The 23,766-nt window shown below is 35.2% G+C and overlaps 1 protein-coding gene across 6 annotated transcripts in view; it reads right to left on the bottom strand.

The window, feature by feature from the left end:
• dtnbb (dystrobrevin, beta b) overlaps window positions 1-23,766 on the bottom strand; it is a 54,726-nt gene that overhangs the window by 11,898 nt on the left and 19,062 nt on the right. For 4 of the 6 annotated variants that reach the window (XM_065288505.1, XM_065288501.1, XM_065288504.1 and 1 more), the window contains exons 11-13: window positions 2,346-2,439; window positions 2,026-2,111; window positions 1,818-1,931 (exon numbers count right to left, since the gene is read on the bottom strand). In XM_065288505.1, coding sequence (XP_065144577.1) covers window positions 1,818-1,931; window positions 2,026-2,111; window positions 2,346-2,439 — 294 coding nt within the window. Of the gene's footprint in view, window positions 1-1,817; window positions 1,932-2,025; window positions 2,112-2,345; window positions 2,440-13,227; window positions 13,303-23,766 lie in introns of all 6 variants that reach the window. The other 2 variants (XM_065288506.1, XM_065288503.1) reach the window with 2 other exon arrangements.

Below are 23,766 nucleotides of genomic sequence, written 5' to 3'. Positions count from 1 at the left end.
ACATCTAATTTTTGTGTCTACATTTTAAATATATGCTAAATACAAGTTCATTTTAAAAAGTATATTTTTAAGTTGCAATATTGATATTTAATTTTAACTTTTTTAAAACTGTTATTTTACAGGTTCCTAACCAGTGGCGGCCATTGACTTCTTTTTTCAAGGGTGCACGATGCGAAGTTCGTCACAACATGTATGTAGCACGTCATGTGTGTGGTTCGTAATTTCAAAATATGTGTTCGGGGCATAGAGTGAACCTGTGTGCATCACGTGTTTTGTCAAAATAAGTGCCTGCTGCAGATGCGTCTAAAGGGTTTATGATAAAAGAGACGCTCACGTTTCCCAGATCCTCGCATAATCTCATGCGTAATGAGAGTTTACTGTTAAGGGAGTGTCTTGCGTGTATTTTGTGAACGTGAGCGTCTCTTTTATCATAAACAGTTTTGACGCATGTGCAGCACGCACTTATTTTGACAAAACACGTGATGCCTATGTTTCCCCTATGCAACAAACACATATTTTGAAAACGCAAGCAACACACATGACACTCTGATTTTAAATTTGTGCCTCTTAGAAGAGCAGTCACGAGCCGCCACTGTTCATAACATAAACAAAGTTTTTCTTTCAATGTGAAAAGAATATAATTCCTTGAATTAAAATATATGGCTGGCTAAATATATTTTTAATGCTTTAAAATTTATTTACTTGTAAAATATTTTTCATAATATACAAAAAATGGCCAAAAAATATATACAATTGAAAAATATATTTTTCTAAACATATTCCAAAATATATTTCAACAAATATATTTTTTGGGGAATTTTTTTTTGATTTTGAAAAAATATATATTTTTTAAATATATTTCTGCCGTATGGGCTCTGCACTGCTAACACCATTATTTACCAATTGAGCTACAGGAACACTGGTACACAGTGGCAAATTAACCCTTTTTATTTATTGATTGATCATTCAACATTATTAAAATACTCCTTAAAGACAGCTGTCAATAAAAACACTAAATTATTGTTACAATGTGGCATCCGTACTACATACACCAAAAAATGTAAGTAACCAAAATGTAAAAATAAAAAAATAACAACGCAAAATTGATCTACAATCACATCTGCACACTATAGGGAAAAATATGGGTGATACACAAAACATTTAACTTTAAATGCTAGTAAAAAAATGCTGCCTGTTTTTGGTGCACATAATCCTGCCTAACCTTAAAAATTACAAAATATGTGACCAAAGTGTAGAATATGGCTTTAAAACAAATTTCTATGTTGAAAATTCTGCTCAGATATGGCTGCATCTCATTTAAACCCAATTTGAAAGGGCAAAGACAGTGTGTTATCTGTGTAAAATAAAAATGATACCTTATTAGACCAACATATCATTAGGAAAACTCATTTGGCTCCTTCATGCCCTCTGGTGCCCATAAATGGTAGTTCATTTAAGTGATTTAAACAATGACTATAGGGACTGAAGTCTCAGCCAGTCCATTTAAAACCTGTTGTTGTGCTTCATAAATGCTCCGCTTAACTGTTATGTTCAAGTTAATGGTTTTAAATTGACATTATGTTCATATTATCATTATGCTGGATTTTATGCAAGTACACTCTCAGACGAAAAGATACAAAAGCTGTCACCGGGGCAGTAACCTTTCAAAAAGTACTCTTTGTACCTAAAGGGTGAATATTAATACCTTATAAGTCCTAATGTATACATATCTGTCCCTAAATGGTACATAAAGGGTTCCGTCCAATGAAAGCTTTTGTACCATGTAGATGTGTGTGTGTGTGTGTGTGACTGCGTACCGTAGCAGTCGCAGCTCTGCCAGTAAAGTGGGGTTTTGCTGGGCTTTCTCAGGGGTGGGTTGTGATGCCTGTTCATGTTCAAGACGCAGACGCTGGATTTCCTGCAGGATCTCTCTATATTACACAGAACAAAGGAATCAGAACTTTCATCATGTCAAGTTGTGTGTCACAAATTAAAAGCACTCCTCATGCAGATCATTGTGGCTACCTGTTTTTGTTCTCTAACTCTGCGATGAGCTGCCTCTGTTGCTTGTTAGCATCAAAGTTAAAACTCAGATCTGTTGGAGGGCATTGCTAAAAGAGAAAATAATTGGACGGACATTACTGATCATGCGCAAAACTAATTAAATGGATAGCGTTAAACAACATGAAGCCTAATTATGGAACATAAAAGACAGATGTGCATGTTTAAAACTGTAAATTTTTAAATCCCTTGTAGTTTTCCCCAAAAAAGTGTCCCCTGCAACTTTACAAGGTTTTATTACAGTTAAAGTTTGGAGGTGAGGTATTTTCTGAACTTATTCTCACAGTGGAGTTGCTGGCCTCCGCCGCCAGGCGAGCGGCGTATCGAGCGATGAGACGATGTTCTTCATCCAGTCTGCTAGGACTCTCCAGAGTGCTACTGTCCAGACAAACAGACAGAGAGAAAATCAGAGGAAATAGATTCAGCAGACTGAAGAGTTGAGGAGAGATCAGAGATTGATGAGGTATGAGATGGATAAGGAGAGATGTGGATTTGAGAAATCAGCAGGAGTAATGAAATATATGAAATGATAGATGACTGGAAGAAATCAAAGTTGGGGAAGTTACTTTGAAACTTTCATGCCTGAAAGCTACTTGTAATTCATCCTGATTTTATAATATGAGTGAAAGGTCAATATAATGGATTGACTACACTGTAAAAAAAATCTGTAGAAATGACAGTATTACTGGCAGCTGGTTGCCAGTAACTTTCTGTAGATTTTACATTTATGTTATTTACTGGCAACCGTTTGTTTAAAGTTAAATGAACATGAAACATTTTCAGTCTTTACTGTCTCTTCTACTGTAAGTTACTGGCAACCAGCTGCATAAAAACAACATATTTTTTACAGTGCAGTATTTTGCCATTTTGAGATTAAAAATTGTAGTTTTAGTGAATTTTATACATTTAAGTGTCAATTTTTTTTTCATTTATGTTTGTCCCTCTAGTAAACTAGATTTTTCATACAGTACTGTATATTGGCCACCGTACACTGGTTAGGGAGCTACATTTCACCCTCTGTCAAAACTAGTTAATAAGCAAAATATTACTAATAGCTAATTAAATGAAAGCTGTTTTAATTGGGTTGTATATTTATATACTAATAATATTATAATAAACAACTTGATCTCACAAAGTTCCGTGTTATATATTTTGCTCATTTATCCGTGTCATTGTCACGGATCTCCGCATTTTCCCGTGTCCGTACCACAGGCTTTCTTTTCCGTGTCAGTTTCACATTTTGGTTACTCAATTGTTTTTCCTATTTTTAAACCACTGTCACGTGGGTTTGGGGTTAGATTTGGGGTTTGGGTTAAGATGTCACTTTAACTATTGGTTTATACTATTTTTTTCCAGATTTTTAAACAATTGTCGCATGACGTTAGATTAGGGTAAGAGTTGGTTTTGGGTTAGGATGTCATTTTATGTAACAATAAGTAATTCTAACCCCAAACCGACACAACAATGGTATGAAAATAGAGAAAACTATTGAGTAACCAATACGTGAAACTGACACGGAAAAGAAAGTCTATGGTACTGACACTGAAAAATGTGGAGATCCGTGGCAATGAAACCGATAAATGAGCAAAATATTTCATGACTATAACATGGAAATACGTGAGATCAGGTTGTAATAAAAATTGGTTGATATAATTTATTAAAATGTAATCACTAACATTTTTTCATTTTACTTTACAAAGGTATGTTAACAGTAACAACTTTCAATTGATGTATTAGAAATATATTAATAAATGCTGAAATAGCGTGACTAAAGTTAATAAAGTTGTAGATGTATTGTTCATTTTTATTTCATGTTAACTAATTCATTTAATTAATGTCAACAAATACAACTTTATTCTAAAGTCTTAGCAATTAATTTTAAATTTTGGACCTCACACCATCCCTTTAATTTTAAATCTTTCCCTGCCATTGACGAGTTATCTCGTCAATTAAGAGAAAAAAATTTCCCTGCCAATGACGCTTTCCTTATGTGTTTTTACAGTAATCTGTAATTTCGCCATTATCCTCTAGATGGCGCTCTTAACCAATTTATCAAAAACGAAAGCAAAAACTAATTTAACAACATTTTAAACTCTGTGTATGTTTTGATCATCGTTCTGAATCTGATCTCTAACAAAATTTCTTTACAACAATTCAATTATTTCAGTATTTTCTCAAAATTTTGTCTTTTTATAGAAACCTACCCCTATTTAAGAGATAATAAAAAGAGAACAAATGAAGATAGGATGACATTTTGTTCCCGTTTTGTTTGTTTGTTGTTTGTTTGTTTGAAAGCAGAATGTCTGTTTTTTCATTTGATAAACATATTATCAACTAACAAGTCTGATAAATTAAATGAGGGGCGGAAGTGGGTGTGGCCTTTTTTGATGGTGGAGCAGTCTTTTTAGTAATCAAAGCTACATGGAACCACCAATGCCAGTGCCACCAATTGATAAGATATTATCAGTGAATCTCAAGCTCTTAAAAAATGGGGTGAAAAATTTACAAAATAAAAATTCATGCCATAGAGGGTTCAATTAAAAATGATTTAAATTAAAATTGCTGTTTATTTGGCAGCAAAAAAAATAAGTAGGCCTAACTCAATTCTAACACATATTTATAACACACACTTAACAATTTTATGTAGAGTAATAATCACACAAAAATTATTGTGATGCTAAAATAAACTGTTTTACTTAGGTCAGAAGAATAATGCAAAATGAATCAAACTTTCCAACCGTGAAAACTGTAGCTACTGTAAGTTGACACTTAAACCTCCAGAATAGTTAATTTATAGATTTATAGATTTAGAAACAAAGCATTCATATCTCTACTGTTTGTGTGAGTCTCTTGTAACTGGGTCTTATGTTATAGGTCTTGGCATATGGCCGGAGCAGATGACGGAGCATATGTTAACGTTCCTCATTAAGTGCTCGACAATTATGAGTGAATCAAGTGTGTATATGTGTGAATGTGTACAATACATTCTGGCAGACAGACAACACACATTTGTCACCTTCATCACAATGCACACACCACATTCATCAATTAAACATAACATAAGTATATCATTAAAGGCATATGGTTATGAATGCTTATTCTAATATTACAGCAGAATAATAAATGACTTGCATTGATCAATACTGCTGTGTGAATCTCCTTATGACCCCTTTTAGTGTGACCTGTCTGAACTCTTTATCTCTCTGGGGTGTAATTCATTAAGAGGTCTCTTTCCATGCCAGACGTCTCACAGAGAGCCATGATGTTTATATAATCAGTGTTACACGGATAATAACACTACAGAGTCCATGCATGCTATGGTACCCTTGCAAAACCTGTTAGGTACTTGTATTGTAACTTTTCTGTTTTAAAAGTTTTATAAATTAATAAATAAGCATCAGGACAAAATGGGGGCTTAGAGAAAGCTGCTTTTATGCTGCATGTAACAGTTGCTTGATCATGGGGGCTTGCATTTTGAGATACTGAGCCAGGTTTTTAATAATAATAATAATAATGATAAAATACTAATGTGTTTATTTTATACAGCACTTTTCAGTATTACAAAACATAAACATAATAAAACATAACATAACATGAAGTCAACATCACTCCAATGTCCAACAAGTCCCTAAATAGCAAGACGAACAAAAAACTGGCTTAAATAAAAGTTGTAGTAATAAAACACCGAGCATAAGCACACAGCCATCTCACCACAAAATCCCGCTGTCCCAGACAGACTGGAAGTGAGTGAGCTACAGATTTATATACTGCCACGTACCACAATGAACCACCAACACCACACATACAGTACTGTAGATTGGTTGGGAGTGAATCCAAGAATGTCCGTTTTATTTACAAGGGTTTGGGAGTAATGGAAGAAATAAAAAAGTGAAAACTTTAAAGCAAGTGAACTGCCCTTGATCATTGTAACATTGAACAATTCAGAATCCAACCTTCTTTCTTGTATAGATAGAGGAATTATTAAGTCTAAACTTAGTTTTGAACTTCCACAACATTTTGTTGTCAGACAGATCAGTTCAGTTTAGTTCAATACGCTTTATTGTCCTTTGAAAAATGTTGGTTAAAGGTGCACACTGAGCTGTCATTTAAAGGAAAACACCACAGTTTTTCAATATTTTACTGTGTTCTTACCTCAACTTAGACAAATTAATACGTACTTTTCTTTTTTCAATGCGTGCACTTAATTTTTGTACAGCGCGTCGTGAATGTGTTAGCATTTAGCCTAGCCCCATTCATTCCTTAGGATCCAAACAGGGATGAATTTAGAAGCCACCAATCATTTCCATGTTTTCCCTATTTAAAGACTGTTACATGAGTAGTTACACGAGTAAGTATGGTGGCATAAAATAAAATGTGGCGAGTTTTAATCGTATAAAAATGAGAACTATATTGTATGGCGGAAGAGCACTTAGTTTGCACACTTCGACCATGGCGTGCAGTAATATCATCACTCCTGACTACTCCCCCTCTCGCTCAAACTTCCGTCAATATAACTGCTCCCGAGGTCGAAATGCTGCAAACTAAGTGCTCTTCTGCCATACAATATAGTTCTCATTTTTTATCTGCTTAAAAAAATACCACGTTTTGTTTTGTGCCACCATACTTACTCGTGTAACTACTCATGTAACAGTCTTTAAACATAAAAGTGTTTGGTGGCTTCTAAATTCATCCCTGTTTGGATCCTAAGGGATGAATGGGGCTAGGCTAAATGCTAACACATTCACAACGCACTGTACAAAGATTAAGTGCATGCATTGAATAAAGATATGTATGTATTAATTTGTTTAAGTTGAGGTAAGAACATAGTAAAATATTGAAAAACAGTGCTGTTTACCTTTAAAACCTCAGGGAATGATATACTGAAACTTAAATATATATATATATATAAATTGTGATTTTAGCGTGTGATGTGAAATAAAGGTGACTGCATAGTGGCGCGACTTCTCTTGATTGACTTTGCTAATACATAATGTTAAGACAAAATGACTAATAGACATGGGGAAAAAACAACACAAAAATATAACATATGACCTATGCAAAAGTCAACAAAGTCTTATTCTGTAATGTTGATGTTTTCAGCAAGACACGAAAACACGTCCTCAGTACAAGAGGTGAGAATGAAAGGTGGTGTCTATGATTTCCTATCTAGTGGCAGGTGGTCAATACTTGCTTAACTTCAAATTAAAAACTCCTTCAGAGCAAATGGAAAAATATATTTCTGTTCTGACAGTAAGACTGGCGGTGACCCAACAGATGATAAATTCTACACAAGGCCACTTGCCCTTGAAAGTCCGACCCGGTAATGAAGTCACTGTGCCAGTTGCACCGTCAGCATGGGCTCAAGTTCACTGTACAAGGCCATAAAATTATGCAAAAAAAAAACTGAGTGAAGAGGTCAGGTTTTTAAGGAAGTTTAAAGTCTTTATGTTGTGTTGTTGAGGTTTTGAGTTTTAGACTACATGAGCACTGGCAATAAGGTTTATAGACATGGCTGCTGGCCACTTGAGCACCATCCAGAACACATTTCAGGTACCAAGTGTCACCACTGTAATAAAACAAAATCATGAGTTTATCGCGTTATGTAAGTGTACATAAAACTGTCCGCTTCATAAAACTTTACAAAGAATTGAATCTTGTAAAGAAATACTGATCAAGCTTTACTGTATGGCAGAGTATTATAATTTAAACAAAAATATCTTATTATATCAAAAAATATCTTTTATATCAACATATTGAAGATTTATAAAAAGGTCAAACTTTAATTGAAGGGGTCTTCATAAGACTGACATGACACATTCATAATCATGAAATGACATGTTTCATGAATATGAAGAAGATTTTATGCATGTTTATGACAACTGTCATTAAATGTCATTTGTTCAATTATGTAATTTTTAATGTAAAAATGACATTGTTTGAGATGTCTTTGTTATGACAACTTGACATAAACCATTGCATCATAACTTGTCATGACTACATCATAACTTATCAAGAAAACACAACTACCCATTTTTACCAGTGGTACAAATATAATTTGTCATTAAAATGTCATTAAGTGTTAATACTCTGTCGAATAGTTTTATAACAGTGTCATAAATATTCTTCAGTTCATAATGGGTTTTTTTTTTAGTTTTCTCCGGGTGTTAGGCAAATAAAAACAATCCTCCAATAATAATAATAATTATTATTATAATAATAATTAAAATTGATTAAATTATATTTTATTGATTTGGAGACCGATTCACCTAAAATTAAATGAAAACAGTACAATAATGGGTTAATCCATGCAGCGTTGGGTCCACTTTAGTTAAAGGGGTGTTAATAAGACTGACATAACAACTTCCTAATCATGACGTGACACATGCAATGAACATGAAGAAGATTTTATGCATGTTTATAACAACTCTTATTAAGGGTCACTTGTTCAGTTATGTCCTTTTTAATGCAAAGATGACATTGTTGACATAAATCAATACATCATAACTTGTAATATATCTGTCATAAACATGACATAACTTATCTAAAACAAAATATTTAAGTAATTAATTTAATGTAAACTGTTTTTTTTTTTTACAAACAAAACTTTCAATGTATTGTTTTAGGTACCTAGTACTGAATCATTTCGGCACTATGAGAATTAAGTACTTGATGGTTAAAAGGCCTTTTTGACATGGCTGGTTTGTCTTATGTAAAAGTAAACTGATTTAATCTGTGCATTATACTTTGCAGTGTCGTTAACGCAGCCTAATAGTCCTGCCGCTGTCTATAAGGTCAAACATTTTTTAACTCTAAATAGAAAACCACTTCCTTAATTCAATTGTACTAAATTACTAATCTATGCATTTACATCTATGCATTTGGCAAGCGCCATTATCTAAAGAGATGTAAGGCTGAGGATCACACTACAGTATGTGCTTTAAAATTAGCTCAAACATGTGGATGGATTCATAGTCTGAAACAAAAAAATCTGAGTGTTAAGACATCATACACTATGTGATTTTTCTGATACCTGTGAACTACACTACCCATTCCCAAAAATTACATACCTATAGTCACGTAATTTTTTTATTCTTTTTCGTGATCATATAACGAATTTCTGTTTACGTCTGATTGTCACGTATTGTTTACTCAACTGCTTTTTCCTATTTTCAAACCATTGTCGCTTCGGTTTAGATTTGGTGTTTGCGTTAGGATGTCACTTTAAGTATTGGTTTATAGTATTTTTTCTGATTTATTTTTTTATATTTTCTGATTTTTAAACCATTGTCGCCTGGCGTTAGGGTTAGAGTTGGGTTTGGGTAAGGATGTCATTTTATGTAAATCTAACCCTAAACCAAAGCGACAATGGTAAGAAAATAGGCCTAGACAGTTGAGTAACCACGTGACAATGACACATAAACAAAAATTTGTCTTATGAGGTGTTATGAAATTTTTTTGTCAAAAAAGTAAAAGAGAAACAAAATAAGAAGCATACAGTTACAAACATCTCTTCATGTACTATTTTGCACATGATTTCAAATAACATCATAAAAAACAATTTTGTTGTTTTTCCACATTTAAGGGGAACGTTTTCATTACTGCAATGTGTCCATGACTGGATTTGGGTTCTTTGACATGGAAATTAAAAAATCTAAAAAATAAAAAGCTTCAGTGCATGTTATGTTATAAACATTTACAGTAAAGAAACATGTGGTATTTGGTGATCATTGGTAAATGTAGAGACAATAATAAGGAATATAAATGTGCCCAAGACCAATTTTATCATCCTCCGCAACAGTTTCCAATCATTGTTTAAGCCCTCAAGGAACTAACATTTTCAAAAAAGAATTGTTGGAAGGGAGATTATTGACTGTGACACTCAAGATGGCTACCAGGTAAGCAGTTCTTATTTTTTCTCTCCAGATAAAAGTTGAAATTTTGTTTGTCATAGTACCCAGACAACTTTTTAGTTCTCATTACTAAAAACATGAGTTTGTAAATGCATATATTTAATGTAATATGTTGCGTTAATGATAATTTTTGATAATGTTAATCTAAAAAATGTAAATAATTCTATAGGAAATATTTGTTAAATCCTCTAAAAATAATGGTGATAGTAAGTTTAGACCTTAATCTTGTATGTGCAAAAAAATGGCTTCAAGGGCTTTTAAAAAAAATCTGATGCTAGACACCTTCTAAGTCTGGATTTCGTGAGAATCACCTGTTTGTGTTCTTGTGTTTGTAGTAATAGGGCAATGTTCAACTGAGCTACAGACCTGGCTGCCTGCCATCTTTTCATTTTATTTGTACATACTTTTATTAAAATAATGCAAACTTTCAACATTCATTTTGGTTTTGCTATTACAACCCCAAATCAGAAAAAGTTGGGACACTGTAGAAATTTTGAGTAAAAAAGGAATGGAATAATTTACAAATCTCATAAACGTATATTTTATTCACAATAGAATATAGATAACATATCAAACGTAGAAAGTGATACATTTTGAAATGTCATGCCAAATATTGGCTCATTTTGGATTTCATGAGAGCTACACATTCCAAAAAATGTTGGGACAGGTAGCAATAAGAGGCCGGAAAAGTTAAATGTACATATAAGGAACAGCTGGAGGAGGACCAATGTTTAGGAATAGGAATGTTGTCCCATTCTTGTCTAAAACAGGCTTCTAGTTGCTCAACTTTCTTAGGTCTTCTTTGTCGCATCTTCCTCTTTATGATGCGCCGAATGTTTTCTGTGGGTGAAAGATCTGGACTGCAGGCTGGCCATTTCAGTACTCAGATCCTTCTTCTACGCAGCCATGATGTTGTAATTGATGCAGTATGTGGTCTGGCATTATCATGTTGGAAAATGCAAGGTCTTCCCTGAAAGAGACACCATCTGAAGGGGATCATATGTTGCTCTAAAAATTGGATAAACCTTTCAGCATTGATGGTGCCTTTCCAGATGTGTAAGCTGCCCATGCCATACGCACTCATGCAACCCCATACCATCAGAGATGCAGGCTTCTGAAAAGAGCGCTAATAACAACTTGGGTTGTCATTGTCCTCTTTAGTCCGGATGAAATGACGTCCCAGTTTTCCAAAAAGAACTTCAAATTTTGATTCGTCTGACCACAGAACAGTTTTCCACTTTGCCAAAGTCCATTTTAAATGAGCCTTGGCCCAGAGAAAACACCTTTGCTTCTGGGTCATGTTTAGATATGGCTTCTTGTTGCATATTAGTCCTTAAGCTGTTCCTTATATGTACATTTACATTTTCTGGCCTCTTATTGCTACTTGTCCCAACTTTTTTTGGAATGTGTAGCTCTCATGAAATCCAAAATAAGCCAATATTTGGCATGACATTTCAAAATTTCTCACTTTCAACATTTGATATGTTATTTATATTCTATTGTAAATAAATTATAAGTTTATGAGATAAGTAAATTATTCCATTCATTTTTTACTCACAATTTCTACAGTGTCTCAACTTTTTCTGATTTGGGGTTGTAAAAGTGTATTTCATAAATTTCACCGGTGGCTGATTGGTATATTGACTGAAAATTTGGAATCATGAGGCTAGTAGTCTAGTAGGCATAATCAATAGTTGTGGCTTTTACCCAGTATAATAACATAATAATCCCAAACATTTCCATCCTTGCACTTCATCACATCATTCTCACACAAACTTTTAAGACTGCGATGTTGCGCCGAACATTCGAGCAGAGAGACAAAAAGACTCTGTGTTTTCGATTTCATAACCAGTGGCACACATCATTGAAGCTTAGATAAAACTAACATGTGGCACAGACATTCTCCCCCATCCACGGGCTTCATTTAAATGCGTCACGTCTCCGATCGCCCGAGGTTACAGAGTCGAGTCGAGCAGGCTCCTTTTAAACTGACTCTGATCATTAAAGTGAGGGGCTTCATGCAGGATGACGTTTTCACCCGTCCTCTGTTCTCCCCCTGATGCCTGGCTAAATTTAGAGCAGTATACACATAAGCAAACCCTTGCCTGTGCAAAACATGTCATGTCCGGTCTATTATAGTGATAAGCTGTCACGACATGCGTGGCTTTGAGGCACAGTAAGTATTTTAGCATTCACCCGATATTACAAGCTGTCGGAGGCGTGACACAATGACAACAAATGTTATGGCTTTATTTCCAATATGTGTTGAAAGAAGGCGGATGACATGAGAAATCCTGAGAGAAACTGGCGGCTTTGACAGCTGCTGTAAATAAACCAGGAATGGTGGATCTAATGAAAACTGAGATTTCTGACAAATGAAATATTTGCACTAAGGGTGGATTGCTATTAAAAAAGGCATTACAGTATGAAATCATCATTTGTAAAGAACATTAATGATAAAACCGATGCACGTTAGTCAACTTCAATGATGTGATTCATTTTCAATGAGGAAAAACTTCAGTCTTAAACATTAAGGAATTGATTGAATTGTGAAAAGTGGACATATCGCAATAGATTTAGACCTGAATGTGAGTTTAAGGGCGAGAAACATGATAAAAAAAATATTTTAAGGCATTTTGAGGAAACTGAAGGTCATGTTCACCTTCACCAACATCTGGACACTTATCCTAACACTAATACTAAACATATTTGCTAATGTTGCATAACATTAATCGCCTTAAACAGCAACAGACACATCACTTCCTGGCTATTGATTAACATTTTTTCTTTTTACCATTGTGAAGACAATTTTTGATAAATCATGCACAATAGGACACAAAAAAAATCAATATTGATCTCAAGACTTCAACATTACCCTTGAAAGGTCAGATGGCGACTACAAACAAAGGCTTATGTTTTAAACCCAAGGCAAAAAATGCCAGCCCGACTCTCTATTTACAAGATAAGACTCCCATTCGAGTTTATCTTCCGGATCACCTTGGGCTGAAGCCCAGCCTGAGACGCGCCGAGGGTTCAAAGACAGAAGGCCAATTTCTCGATTCAATGCTTTTTGTCATCTGCTATTGAAAATCAAACATTCAACCTAATTCTGCGGCGATCCAATAAACACCGAAAATATTCTGCCCTCTCGCAGCATCATTTCCAACAAGCAAGCCATTTTAGATAACAGGCTTAAGTGGAGGGGCTTAAAACACACACACACTGCATGCAGATAGAGCCTGTGTGGAGCTCTTACCTTTTGGAAGGCGCGGGCGCCCCAGAGGAAATGAGAATGGTATCATTCATGCTGTTGGGCACCGACTGCAGCCGACTGCAAAATTACAGAGTTTGAGTCAAGCATACCCACAAAGCTACGAATGCCACTCTCGGCCGTCCACACGGGAAAAATCAAACCACTATATATATATATATATATATATATATATATATATATATATATATATATGATATGGCAAAATTTATAATTGAACTTTCCCTTCATAATCACTCTGTAGACACAGACGTTTTAATTTAATGCTATTTGCCCAAATTTAATTAGATTATCGAGAAGAAAAAGAGTTCGGAGGAATTCTAATTAAAGCCGGAGAAATGGGAGAAGGTTGAGTGGAACTGGAGGGAGTGACATTGCAGAAAGTAATTTGTGTGAGTAAACAAAGCCACAGGATCCATCTGGACCTGATGCCCACCAGATACCACAGATCAACAATACATGAAAAAATGAGACGAGCTATAATGTCTTTGTCTTGCTCTGTGGCAAAACATTTCAAACTATTCAAATCATCCGTTCTATCAAAAGTCGAGAAAAATTAGGAAATGTCCCTTTTTATGACAATTTCCATGGTTTAATGGATGTGCAGTATTTTTAGAGTAAAATCTTTATTTAACATAGAAATACATTTGTTTCTTTCAGCCCTGCAAATTATAACAATAAATATTTCAAAATGTTCCAACTTTTTTCCAAAATTCCCAAAACATAATTCCTCAAATAACAGAGACATCCAACAGGATGTCAGTTCCTAAGTCTGACAAACGTATCAAGCACTTGCACGGCAGGTCAAACTAAGCATTTGCATTATTACTAAGACGTCTCCGTGTAACGTTCCCTGTGGCTGCTAGCGTCATGTCACGCGTCTTGTAAAATGCTGTGTTATTGCAATACGGTCAGACGAGCTGTCAGCTGGCGCCGATGTAACACATGGTAGGGAAATCTCAAATACGCTACACTTAATGACATTTACTATAACCGCACATTAAAACACGACATACTCGTTTAAAGAAACACTACGCTTATTGTATCGTATGCGATAACTCGCTCACCTCCTGCAGGGTAAAGTGCAGCCGTCTGTCACAGCACGAGACGCAGACAGCGAGCTCTCCGTCCAGCTGCCAGTTCTGCTCGCAGCTCAACTGAGCAAGCATCTCAATGCACAACACTGCTGTTGTCTCCAAGGAAACCTGACAGTCATGTGACACTGTGACGATCCAGACGCACGCTTTACTCTCTCCTCTTCAATCCCTCTCTCTCTCTCTTTCTCTCTCTCTCTCTCTCTTGCCTGGTTTACCTAATCTCAGCTTGTTCTTCTTTTGTGTAGTCTCAAAGAATTTTACCTCTTTGGAAAAAGAATGCAGAGTGTTCTTTGCTAAAAATACCCTAATTCCTCAAATGTTTGTTTCCGAGCAAATATTATCCTCTACGGCAGCAGAAAGCTTTATTTACAGTGTAATATCTATACAGGATGTAGCCCACATACTTGTAGAAAAATCTCATATTTTAGGCTGTAGGAAGGAACTAGATGTGTGTAAAACTACACGTATTCAAAATCAACTAACTGGAAGTTCTATGCTAAAATTGTTTCTAGGTAATGATGACTTAAAGGGCACATTTCACAAGACAGTTTTAAGATGTCAAATAAATATTTTGTCCTCGGAGTACGAATGTGAAGTTCTAGCTCAAAAGATTCCACAGATAATTTATTATAGCATGTTAAAATTGCCACTTTGTAGGTGTGAGCAAAAATGTGCAGTTTTTGGGTGTGTAGCAGGCGATGCCACAGAAACGCTTGAATAATGTAAAAAAAATTATGTAAGGTTTTTATACATTACTCATAATATAGTTATGTATAAGATTGCATTTCTGTCAAGAGATCCTTTAAAAAGTTTAACAATGCACCTTTAATTACCTTTTATATGCGTGATCATTGCGGATTATAGTAAAAGCGCAAAGATTGTGGGTTTGATGATCCCAGGGAGCCCATACAGATAAAAAGTATAACTTGAATGCATTGTAAGTCACTTATGTAATGCATCTGCCAAATGCATAAACGTACAAGCAAATTTTGTAAACTGAAGCTGAAAGTGTCTAAGAGATACGTAGAAACACATATGTAGAAAGGACCCGCCTGTTTAATGGTAGCGACAGTCAAATGTGATTTCATGTGATGTCATTTTTTATGCCAGCTAGAAGGCACTTAACTTAAAAACTTAACTGTAGGGCGTAACACCCTTCACCCGGCCTGTAAATGTGTCTACCAAAAATCTGAGATTTTATATATATAAATTAGTGCTGGGCATAGATTAAATCTAGATTAATCTCATTCAAAATAAAAGTATATTTTTGAATAACATATGACTTTGTGCTGTGTATAATTATTATGTATATATAAATGCACACACATTCATGTATGTATTTAAGAAACATTTATATATGTATATATATATTTATTTATATTTGTATATATTCTATATAAATAAAAAAAACAATATATAAATAAAACATTTGTTATAATATGTGTGTATACATAATATTTACACACAGCCTGAACTCAAAAAAATTACTTTTATTTTGTATATAGATTAATCTATGCCCAGCCCTAATAAAAATATATATGGAGCTTAACAAACTACAGTACATAACTATAAACTTTAACTGCACAAAACTTTAATGTTTGTAAACAAACTAAACCTCCCCCAGCAATGTTGTTAAAAACACTGAAATTATAAAAAACTAAGTAAAAAATCAAGAGTGTTTAAAACATTTTAGGAACCACAAAATTTTAATTACAACCTTAAAGGGATAGTTCACACAAAAATGAAAATTCTGTCTGTTACTTATCCTCAAGTGGTTTCAAACCTATATACATTTCTTTGTTCTGCTGAACACAACTGAAGATATTTTGAGAAATGTAAAAAAAAATTCTGGGGCACCATTCAACATTTTATTCTTTTTTCCTACTATGGAAGTCAAAGGTGCCCCAGATCTTTACAAACATTCTTCAAAATATCTTCATTTGTATTCAGCAGAGAAAGAAATTTATACAGGCTTGGAAAAACTTGAGGGTGAGTAAATTACAGCATTTTCATTTTTGGGTGAAGTATCCCTTTAATAGCTACTAACAAACAAAAGTCGGGGTCGCCCTGAGAAGGTTACCATAGGAACAGTTTGTTGCACCAGCACGTTGTATTAAATCAGTATCGGATGAGGCAAAGGCAGAACATAAGCACTGTCATAATTTATTACTTCATTATACATTGCACAGATACCATTCTGATGGTCAACCTGATAGTCGCAGAATAATCCATACACTTGGCTAGGATTTTAATGCAACCCCCAAGCTACATTTATGGTGATATTTTGAGTAAACTTTCATGTAGAGACTGTGTTGGACTGGTTCTCTTCAACCAATGCTTTATATAGCTGTAGCATTGAACACAATGGTTTAGAGTACAAAGGGTAACCTCTGTCATTACAGGTGCCATCCCATTCTTCTGCCCCATGTGGCCATCAATCAGATCAAACCAATAGACTCTAATAGGCAAACTCCTCACAGAATCAAAGCCAGAGATTGACTTCCCTTAGATGTCAAATGACAAGAATGTAGATTTATTCATCTTTGTCTTCTGCACTCAGTAGAAAGCAGGGCAAAATTACGTTTTAAGAGGTCAAAATAATTACATTAAGGGCCATTCACAGTCAAACCACTTCTCATGTTAATTACATGAAATGAGCACTATAATAAAGCCAAAGATATGGAGAGTCTAATATCCCATCACATATGAATGTTATCGATGTATCAGATCCGACTTCTAGACTGTTTATGCCTGGCACACGCCGGGCACACAGCAAACATTAGTGTTGTGTGACCTTGGGTTTTTATTAGTATGCCACTGTCTATTTCAGCTACATTACGCACATTTATACTGACAACAATAAGCATATAAAAAGGGGCGAATGGCATGGGCAATAAACGCTTGTTAAATTGGGAGTTAAAGTCAAAATGAAAAATGACTCTATTTACATACGTTCCTGATGTTCAAGTTTAATATTTTTCAGTGTACATTATTTTAAATCAAATTATTTGCCATATCAGGATGCATGATCTTTAAAGGGACACCCCACTTTTTTTGAAAATATGCTCATTTTCAAGCTCCCCTAAGTTAAACATTTAATTTTTACCATTTTGGAATCCTTTTCAGCCGATCTCCGGGTCTGGCGTTACCACTTTTAGCAAAGCTTAGCATAATCCATTGAATCTGACTAGACCATTGGCATCACGCTAAAAAATAACCAAAGAGCTGATATAGTCCCCTCGGGACTGTTTTCGGGCACTGCGTAATATCATTGCGCCTCCTGCAGCCATGTTACGGCATCAAAGTCCTTGATTATTACACCAGAATGAGAGTATAGTTTCTAGCCATATTGGCCTTGAAAATCAAAATTTTAAATTTTCCGTCGATCTTAGTACACGATGTAACTACAGAAGAGTCAAGTTTTCAATAGGAAAAATATTGAAACTCTTTGGTTATTTTTTTGCGCGATGCTAATGGTCTATCAGATTCAATGGATTATGCTAAGCTATGCTAAAAGTGGTCCCGCAAGACCGGAGATTGGCTGAATGGATTCCAAAACAGTAAAAATCAAATGTTTAATCTAGGGGAGCTGGAAAATGAGCATATTTTCCTAAAAAGTGGAGTGTCGTTTTAAAAGGCGGCAGTTTGTTGTTGGGGATTGGGGCGTGGTTAGGGGTGTGGTTTAATTGTAGTTTTTTTTATCGTATGTTTTTGTATGATTCACTTCAGACAAATTCACACAAATTACCCAATACGTACAAATTCCCGTGAGATCAGGCTGACCCATGCAACGCACAAACAATTTGTCGATAATTCAAGAAACTATATGATCAGCAATGTTTTGCTTCATTTATATTCACTGAAAATTAATCTGAGACATCTGTGCCTGCCTATGCTTCAGACCGCTCGGCAGAACTCCATCTGTCAGATCTGAGAACATCAGAAAAGCAGGTTTTGTTGCACGCATATGCAGCTGTCAGCAGAACAACATCCCAGCAGTTCATCAGAGAAATTTGTCCCTCTTGAAAAAGCTCTCTGTGTCTGTTTGATTCATCGGGACGTGAGTTTCCTTTGACTTTGCCATCGCCGATCAGCAGGGGACAGCCTGCAGGTTGTGACAGTAGGATGTGGTGGATCAGGTTGATGGGTGTCACCTTCAGGTCAGAGACAACATGAATACTATGTCTATGTTGACGGACTGTGAGGAGCAGATATGTTTGGATGTTTTTTTAAGTAATATTGCAGTGTTTACTGACTTTTAAGAACGAGGATAAAAAGACTGGATAGGGAAAGCTTTGGCTTTGTGTAGATGTGGCATTTTAAATATTTTTTTTAAATAATAAATACTTTCTAACTTGCAAAATATACTGTATTGTGTCTAAAAAGTAGCTTTTTATACGTAATATAAGACTAAATTAATTTCTGTGGGCATCTGTGAGAGATGCCCAGTGAAACACGTAATATCTGTCAAAGTCTATAAAAGCGTAACTGTAACATTTAAGAACCATCATAAACAGCAAAACGCTGGAGGCTTAAAATTGATTTAATACTAAAGCACAGAGATCAAGTGGCCTACAGGCACTTCAAACTATATTTAGATAAGTTAAAAAGACAATAATGTCTGAGGAGATGAGCCACATTGCTGATTCTCAGTAGCTTTAAGTAAAAATATGATATTAACCTCTGATATTCTATTTTTAAATTGTACTCAACTCTTTTATATCTCTAATTGCAGTCTGGTCAATTAAAGCATAATGAAAGTCTATTTCCATCTTTGTCCATAAATTGGAAGCACTATTAAAAAGAAAATTGTAAGACTTCCACATGAGGACTATTTAAAAGGCTTCGATGGTATTTGAGTGGTACAATGGGATAATTCAGAAGCAGTTTAATTGCTTAGCAATCTGAATGTGCAAAGTAAAAATAGAAAACGCTGAAAGCAGAACACAAGCTGGGAAATGTTGTATTTGGTCAAAGTGAGTTCAGAGATAACTTTATCATTAAGTCTTAGGGCCCTATTTTAATGATCTAAGCGCATTGTCTAAAGCGCACAGCACAACGTCTATGGGCGTGTCCGAATCCACTTTTGCTAGTTTAACGACGGGAAAAATGGTTTGTGCGCCGAGCGCATGGTCGAAAAGGGTTGGTCCTTTTTTTAATGAGTAATGGGAGTATTTTGGGCGTAATGTGCAATAAACCAATGGGAGTCTCAGCTCTCATTCCCTTTAAAAGCAAGTTGCGCTGGCGCTATGTCTAATCCCTATTTAGATGATGGACTTTGTAAACTGAAAAAACTAAGCGGAGGAAGAAGATCCCCAGTTTAAGATTAATGTTAAATAATTGTGTTGTTTTTCACTTGTATTGAAATTGTTATTTTTTATTAAAACCTTTAAAACCCGTTTTCTTTTAGTCATGGAAATAAAAAAGCAGGCTTTTAATTGCTTTAAATGTATGGCTATCCAATATCATCAAAAAATAATTAACAAGTATGTAAGAAAAGGTTTGTACTCTAAAAATACTTTATTTGTAACAAACAGGAGATAAAGAATTTACAAACGGCTCTCTGCACGTTTCAGCACTTGGACAGCGTCATGAGTTTTTTTAAGCATTACTTAAAAATGTTTCTCATCTCACCATATCCGCAGGTAGAGAGTCATCATATAATAAATCCGTGAGGTAGCATTTAAAAAAAACATTTTAAAACAGATGCATTTGTTTAAAGCAAAGCATTTATTCACTTACCAGGCTGCAGGTGAAGCAGCTCTTTGCGCAGTCTAACGTCTCATAATTAGTCCTCATTTATGTCCAAGAGACTCAATAATAATCTTTTACATTCAATCCTTTAATCTTTTATATTTAAACGCGTTTTTGTGCTGCTGCGCATTCATGTATGTGATAAGCAAACCCGCGTCGTCGTCCCGTTTATAGGCGTATATTACTAATGCGCTCTTTAAATAACAAAAAACATATTGCACCATTGACTTTAGACCAGGTTTTAGTTGGTCAATGGTGTAGTTTATTTTAGTTGCCTCAAAATAGCAACGCGCCAACAATGTGCCTGAACACACCTCGTTTTCAGACCAGAACGCCCATGGGCGCAAAAGGGGGCGCAAATGCATTTGCTATTTAAACAACGTGGCGCTAAACGTGAAAATGATAATTGTGCAGGGTGGAAACTAGCAAAAGACACTTGCGTCACGCATTGCGCTGCATTGCGCCGCATTGTGCCGGGTGTAAGATAGTGCCCAAAATCGTAAAAAGTAAAAACGTCAGTTTGGAGCCAGGGCATGCACAGAAGGAATCGTCCGTGGAGCCAGAGGTGGAGCCGCGGTATCAAACTTCCGCCCAAACGCTTGCGCGACCAATTCAACCACGCCAATCACAACGACACGGCCTGTTTCTATAGCATCAAATTACTAGCTAAAATGAAACTTATCACAAAAATGAACACTTGAACATATATCAGCGTGATGACAAGTACTTGAAAGGACCAAAACCATCTTTCGGAAACTTTTATTGTAAGTGTAAATATTATTTTTATTTAGAGCAAAGTCCCATTCGTTTGAATGGAGAAGACGGGGTTTATGACTTGTACTGCAGCCAGCCACCAGGGGACGATCAAAGAGCCATAGGCTTCAATTTTCAAGACTTATGAGGCACACCCGAGCGGTACGTTTCCGGCTGACGTCAGAGGTATTCAGGCCAATCACAACGTACAGATTAGCTGTCCAATCAGGGACACAGTGCTTTTCAAATCAATGACTTTTGTACAAAGTGTGTTTCAGGAAAACAGTATATCTGGATCTACAAAAATGTACGGTATGTGGAAAATAATGTGTTTTTAACCATAAACCACGCAAACACATTGTATTATACTAAATACACAAATAACGTTGTTTTTTAGCAATGAAATAGGTGCACTTCAAAACATATACTTCTTATGTCATTTATCTAAATCTAAAATGTTATTAAGAATAAAAACTGGTCTTGTCAAACACTTAAACAACATCACTGTACAAAAACGACCTGGTTCCACTGAGAATAATGTTTACAAAGATGTGCCTGTTTACAAGTGAAGTAAGTCCAGCAACTCGGGTCATGTTGATATTTTGGATCAACTTTTGCTTTATCATGCATACACTGTTCATGTATTAATACAAAGACCAACATAACTGGAAAAAAACTAAAAACTGAGCACCTTAAGTTGTTTATGCCTGCCTCTCAAATCAATGGGAAATGCCATTCACGCCTATTTCACAACCCTAATTGATTTTACTCAATTCATATTGATTGGATAATGGAGTGGGCGTTACTTGGCAGAATGGAGGAAGGTAGTTGAGCAAAAAGGTTTGTAATGTCAGGTGTTATTTTGGTATATTTTGGTAAGATAACAAATACACGCTTTCTTGTTTTTTGTATGCATTGGCGATTTGTCTATAATAAGAGCAGGAATGTTTTATAAGAAAGTAAATATATATCTCTTTCAGATAAGGATTGATTCACTCCAGGTGACTCTGAAAAGAAACAAGTCTGTGGGCCAAAAATAGTTTCACTTGTCTTGTTGGCAGTCATCCACTTGCTCTTGCTATAGACATTAAGGGTCAAAGAGAATGTCTGTGAGAGTAACATCTGATTTAAAGAGCCCGTGTGTCTCTGTAGAGATACGGAGCAGCGTCCTCAAGGGAATGTGTCTCAGGTACTATCAACGGCTTCCATTAAATTTAAAAATCCATCAGTTTTAGTGCAGCTATTCTCTGCAAAGTCGGAAACGTCGGTGGAGCGTGACAGTGCACTTTAGCTTTTATTTTAGTCCCTACAGAAGTCTGTCTGTCTGTTTGTCTGGGTTCTTAACACTAGTTTTTATAGCAAATGTTCATGTTGCATAGAGAAAAAGACTGATGGTTTGAGTTCCAACTAGCTTTTAGGAGTGATAAGGCAATTCAGCAGTGTCCAGGAATAGAATTTATTAAAAAATTATTTGGGGTCAACATGAAATAAAAAAAAAATAATAATAAAATGTTTCATGTCGACTTGAAATGCCAAGACATGAATGAACAGAGGACCTTGTGGTAAAGGTCTGGTGTTAAACTGCATGGATATATTTTATGAACATTGAATACATCATTTGTGACCCTTGAACACAAAACAAGCAATAAGGGTACATTTTTTTAAATTGAGATGTATACATGTTCTCAAAGTGGAATAAACAAGCTTTTCATTGATGTATGGTTTGTTAGGACAGGACAATATTTGCCTTGAAAATCTAGAATCTAAGTTTTTCCTTAGTCCTTAGCGACACACATTATTAATAATAAATAAATGTTATATGTTTACGGTAGGAAATTTACAAAATATCTTGATGGAACATGATCTTTACTTAATATCCTAATGATTTTTGGCATAAAAAATCTATAATTTTGACCCATACAATGTATACCCGTCTACTTAAAGAGAACATTTCACAAGATTTTTTACAACCCAAAGTACATATGTGACGTTCTAGATCAAAATACCATATAGATAATTTATTATAACATGTTAAAATTGCCACTTTGTAGGTATGAGCAAAAATGTGCCGTTTTTGGGTGTGTCCTTTTAAATGCAAATGAGCTGATCTCTGCACTAAATGGCAGTGCCGTGGTTGCATAGTGCAGATTAAGGGGCAGTATTATCCCCTTCTGACATCACAAGGGGAGCCAAATTTCAATGACCTATTTTTTACATGCTTGCATAGAATGGTTTACCAAAACGAAGTTACTGGGTTTTTCTTTTTCACATTTTTTAGGTTTATAGAAGCACTGGGGACCCAATTATAGCATTTAAACATCGGAAAAGTCAGATTTTCATGATATGTTTCCTTTAAAACACATATAAATGTTGAGAAATTATGACAGTAATTCATTAATTCTCAGTAAAACACACTTGCTGTATATTTCCCGTATGTGCAGTTCACACACTTTAAGCAGCAAAGCGCTAATAGTTAATGATGATGCTTAATAGTATTCGCAATCGAATAATGCTTATAATTTGATCAAAAAAGAAATGAATACTGTAAATCTTCTCCACTTTTCCTCCAGTGAAGGGCTCATATGTATCGTAGCTTTATGGTTTTCATCAATCTTCAAGTTCATGCGTGAGTTAATCAAAGGACTTAAAGACCAGGCCTGGTTTCTGTGAAGGTCTGGCGAGATTGATTCAGATCCCTGATATCTATAATGCACCACACGAGAAAACTGCACCCATATATTTTTTACACACAATATCCTTCTTCCTGGCATTTTCTAATTATATTTCTTTCCCATGACGGATCTGTAGATCAATATTCACTCTTGCTATAGTAATAAGAAACATGACATGAAGTTTTACAGACAAGAGGACGTGATTACAATTATTATGACCTAATTACGTATGCATTTAATATTGAATA

This window comes from Paramisgurnus dabryanus, chromosome 17, assembly GCF_030506205.2.
Source record: "Paramisgurnus dabryanus chromosome 17, PD_genome_1.1, whole genome shotgun sequence".
NCBI lineage: Eukaryota > Metazoa > Chordata > Actinopteri > Cypriniformes > Cobitidae > Paramisgurnus > Paramisgurnus dabryanus.
This window is presented reverse-complemented; position numbering and strand designations above follow the sequence as displayed.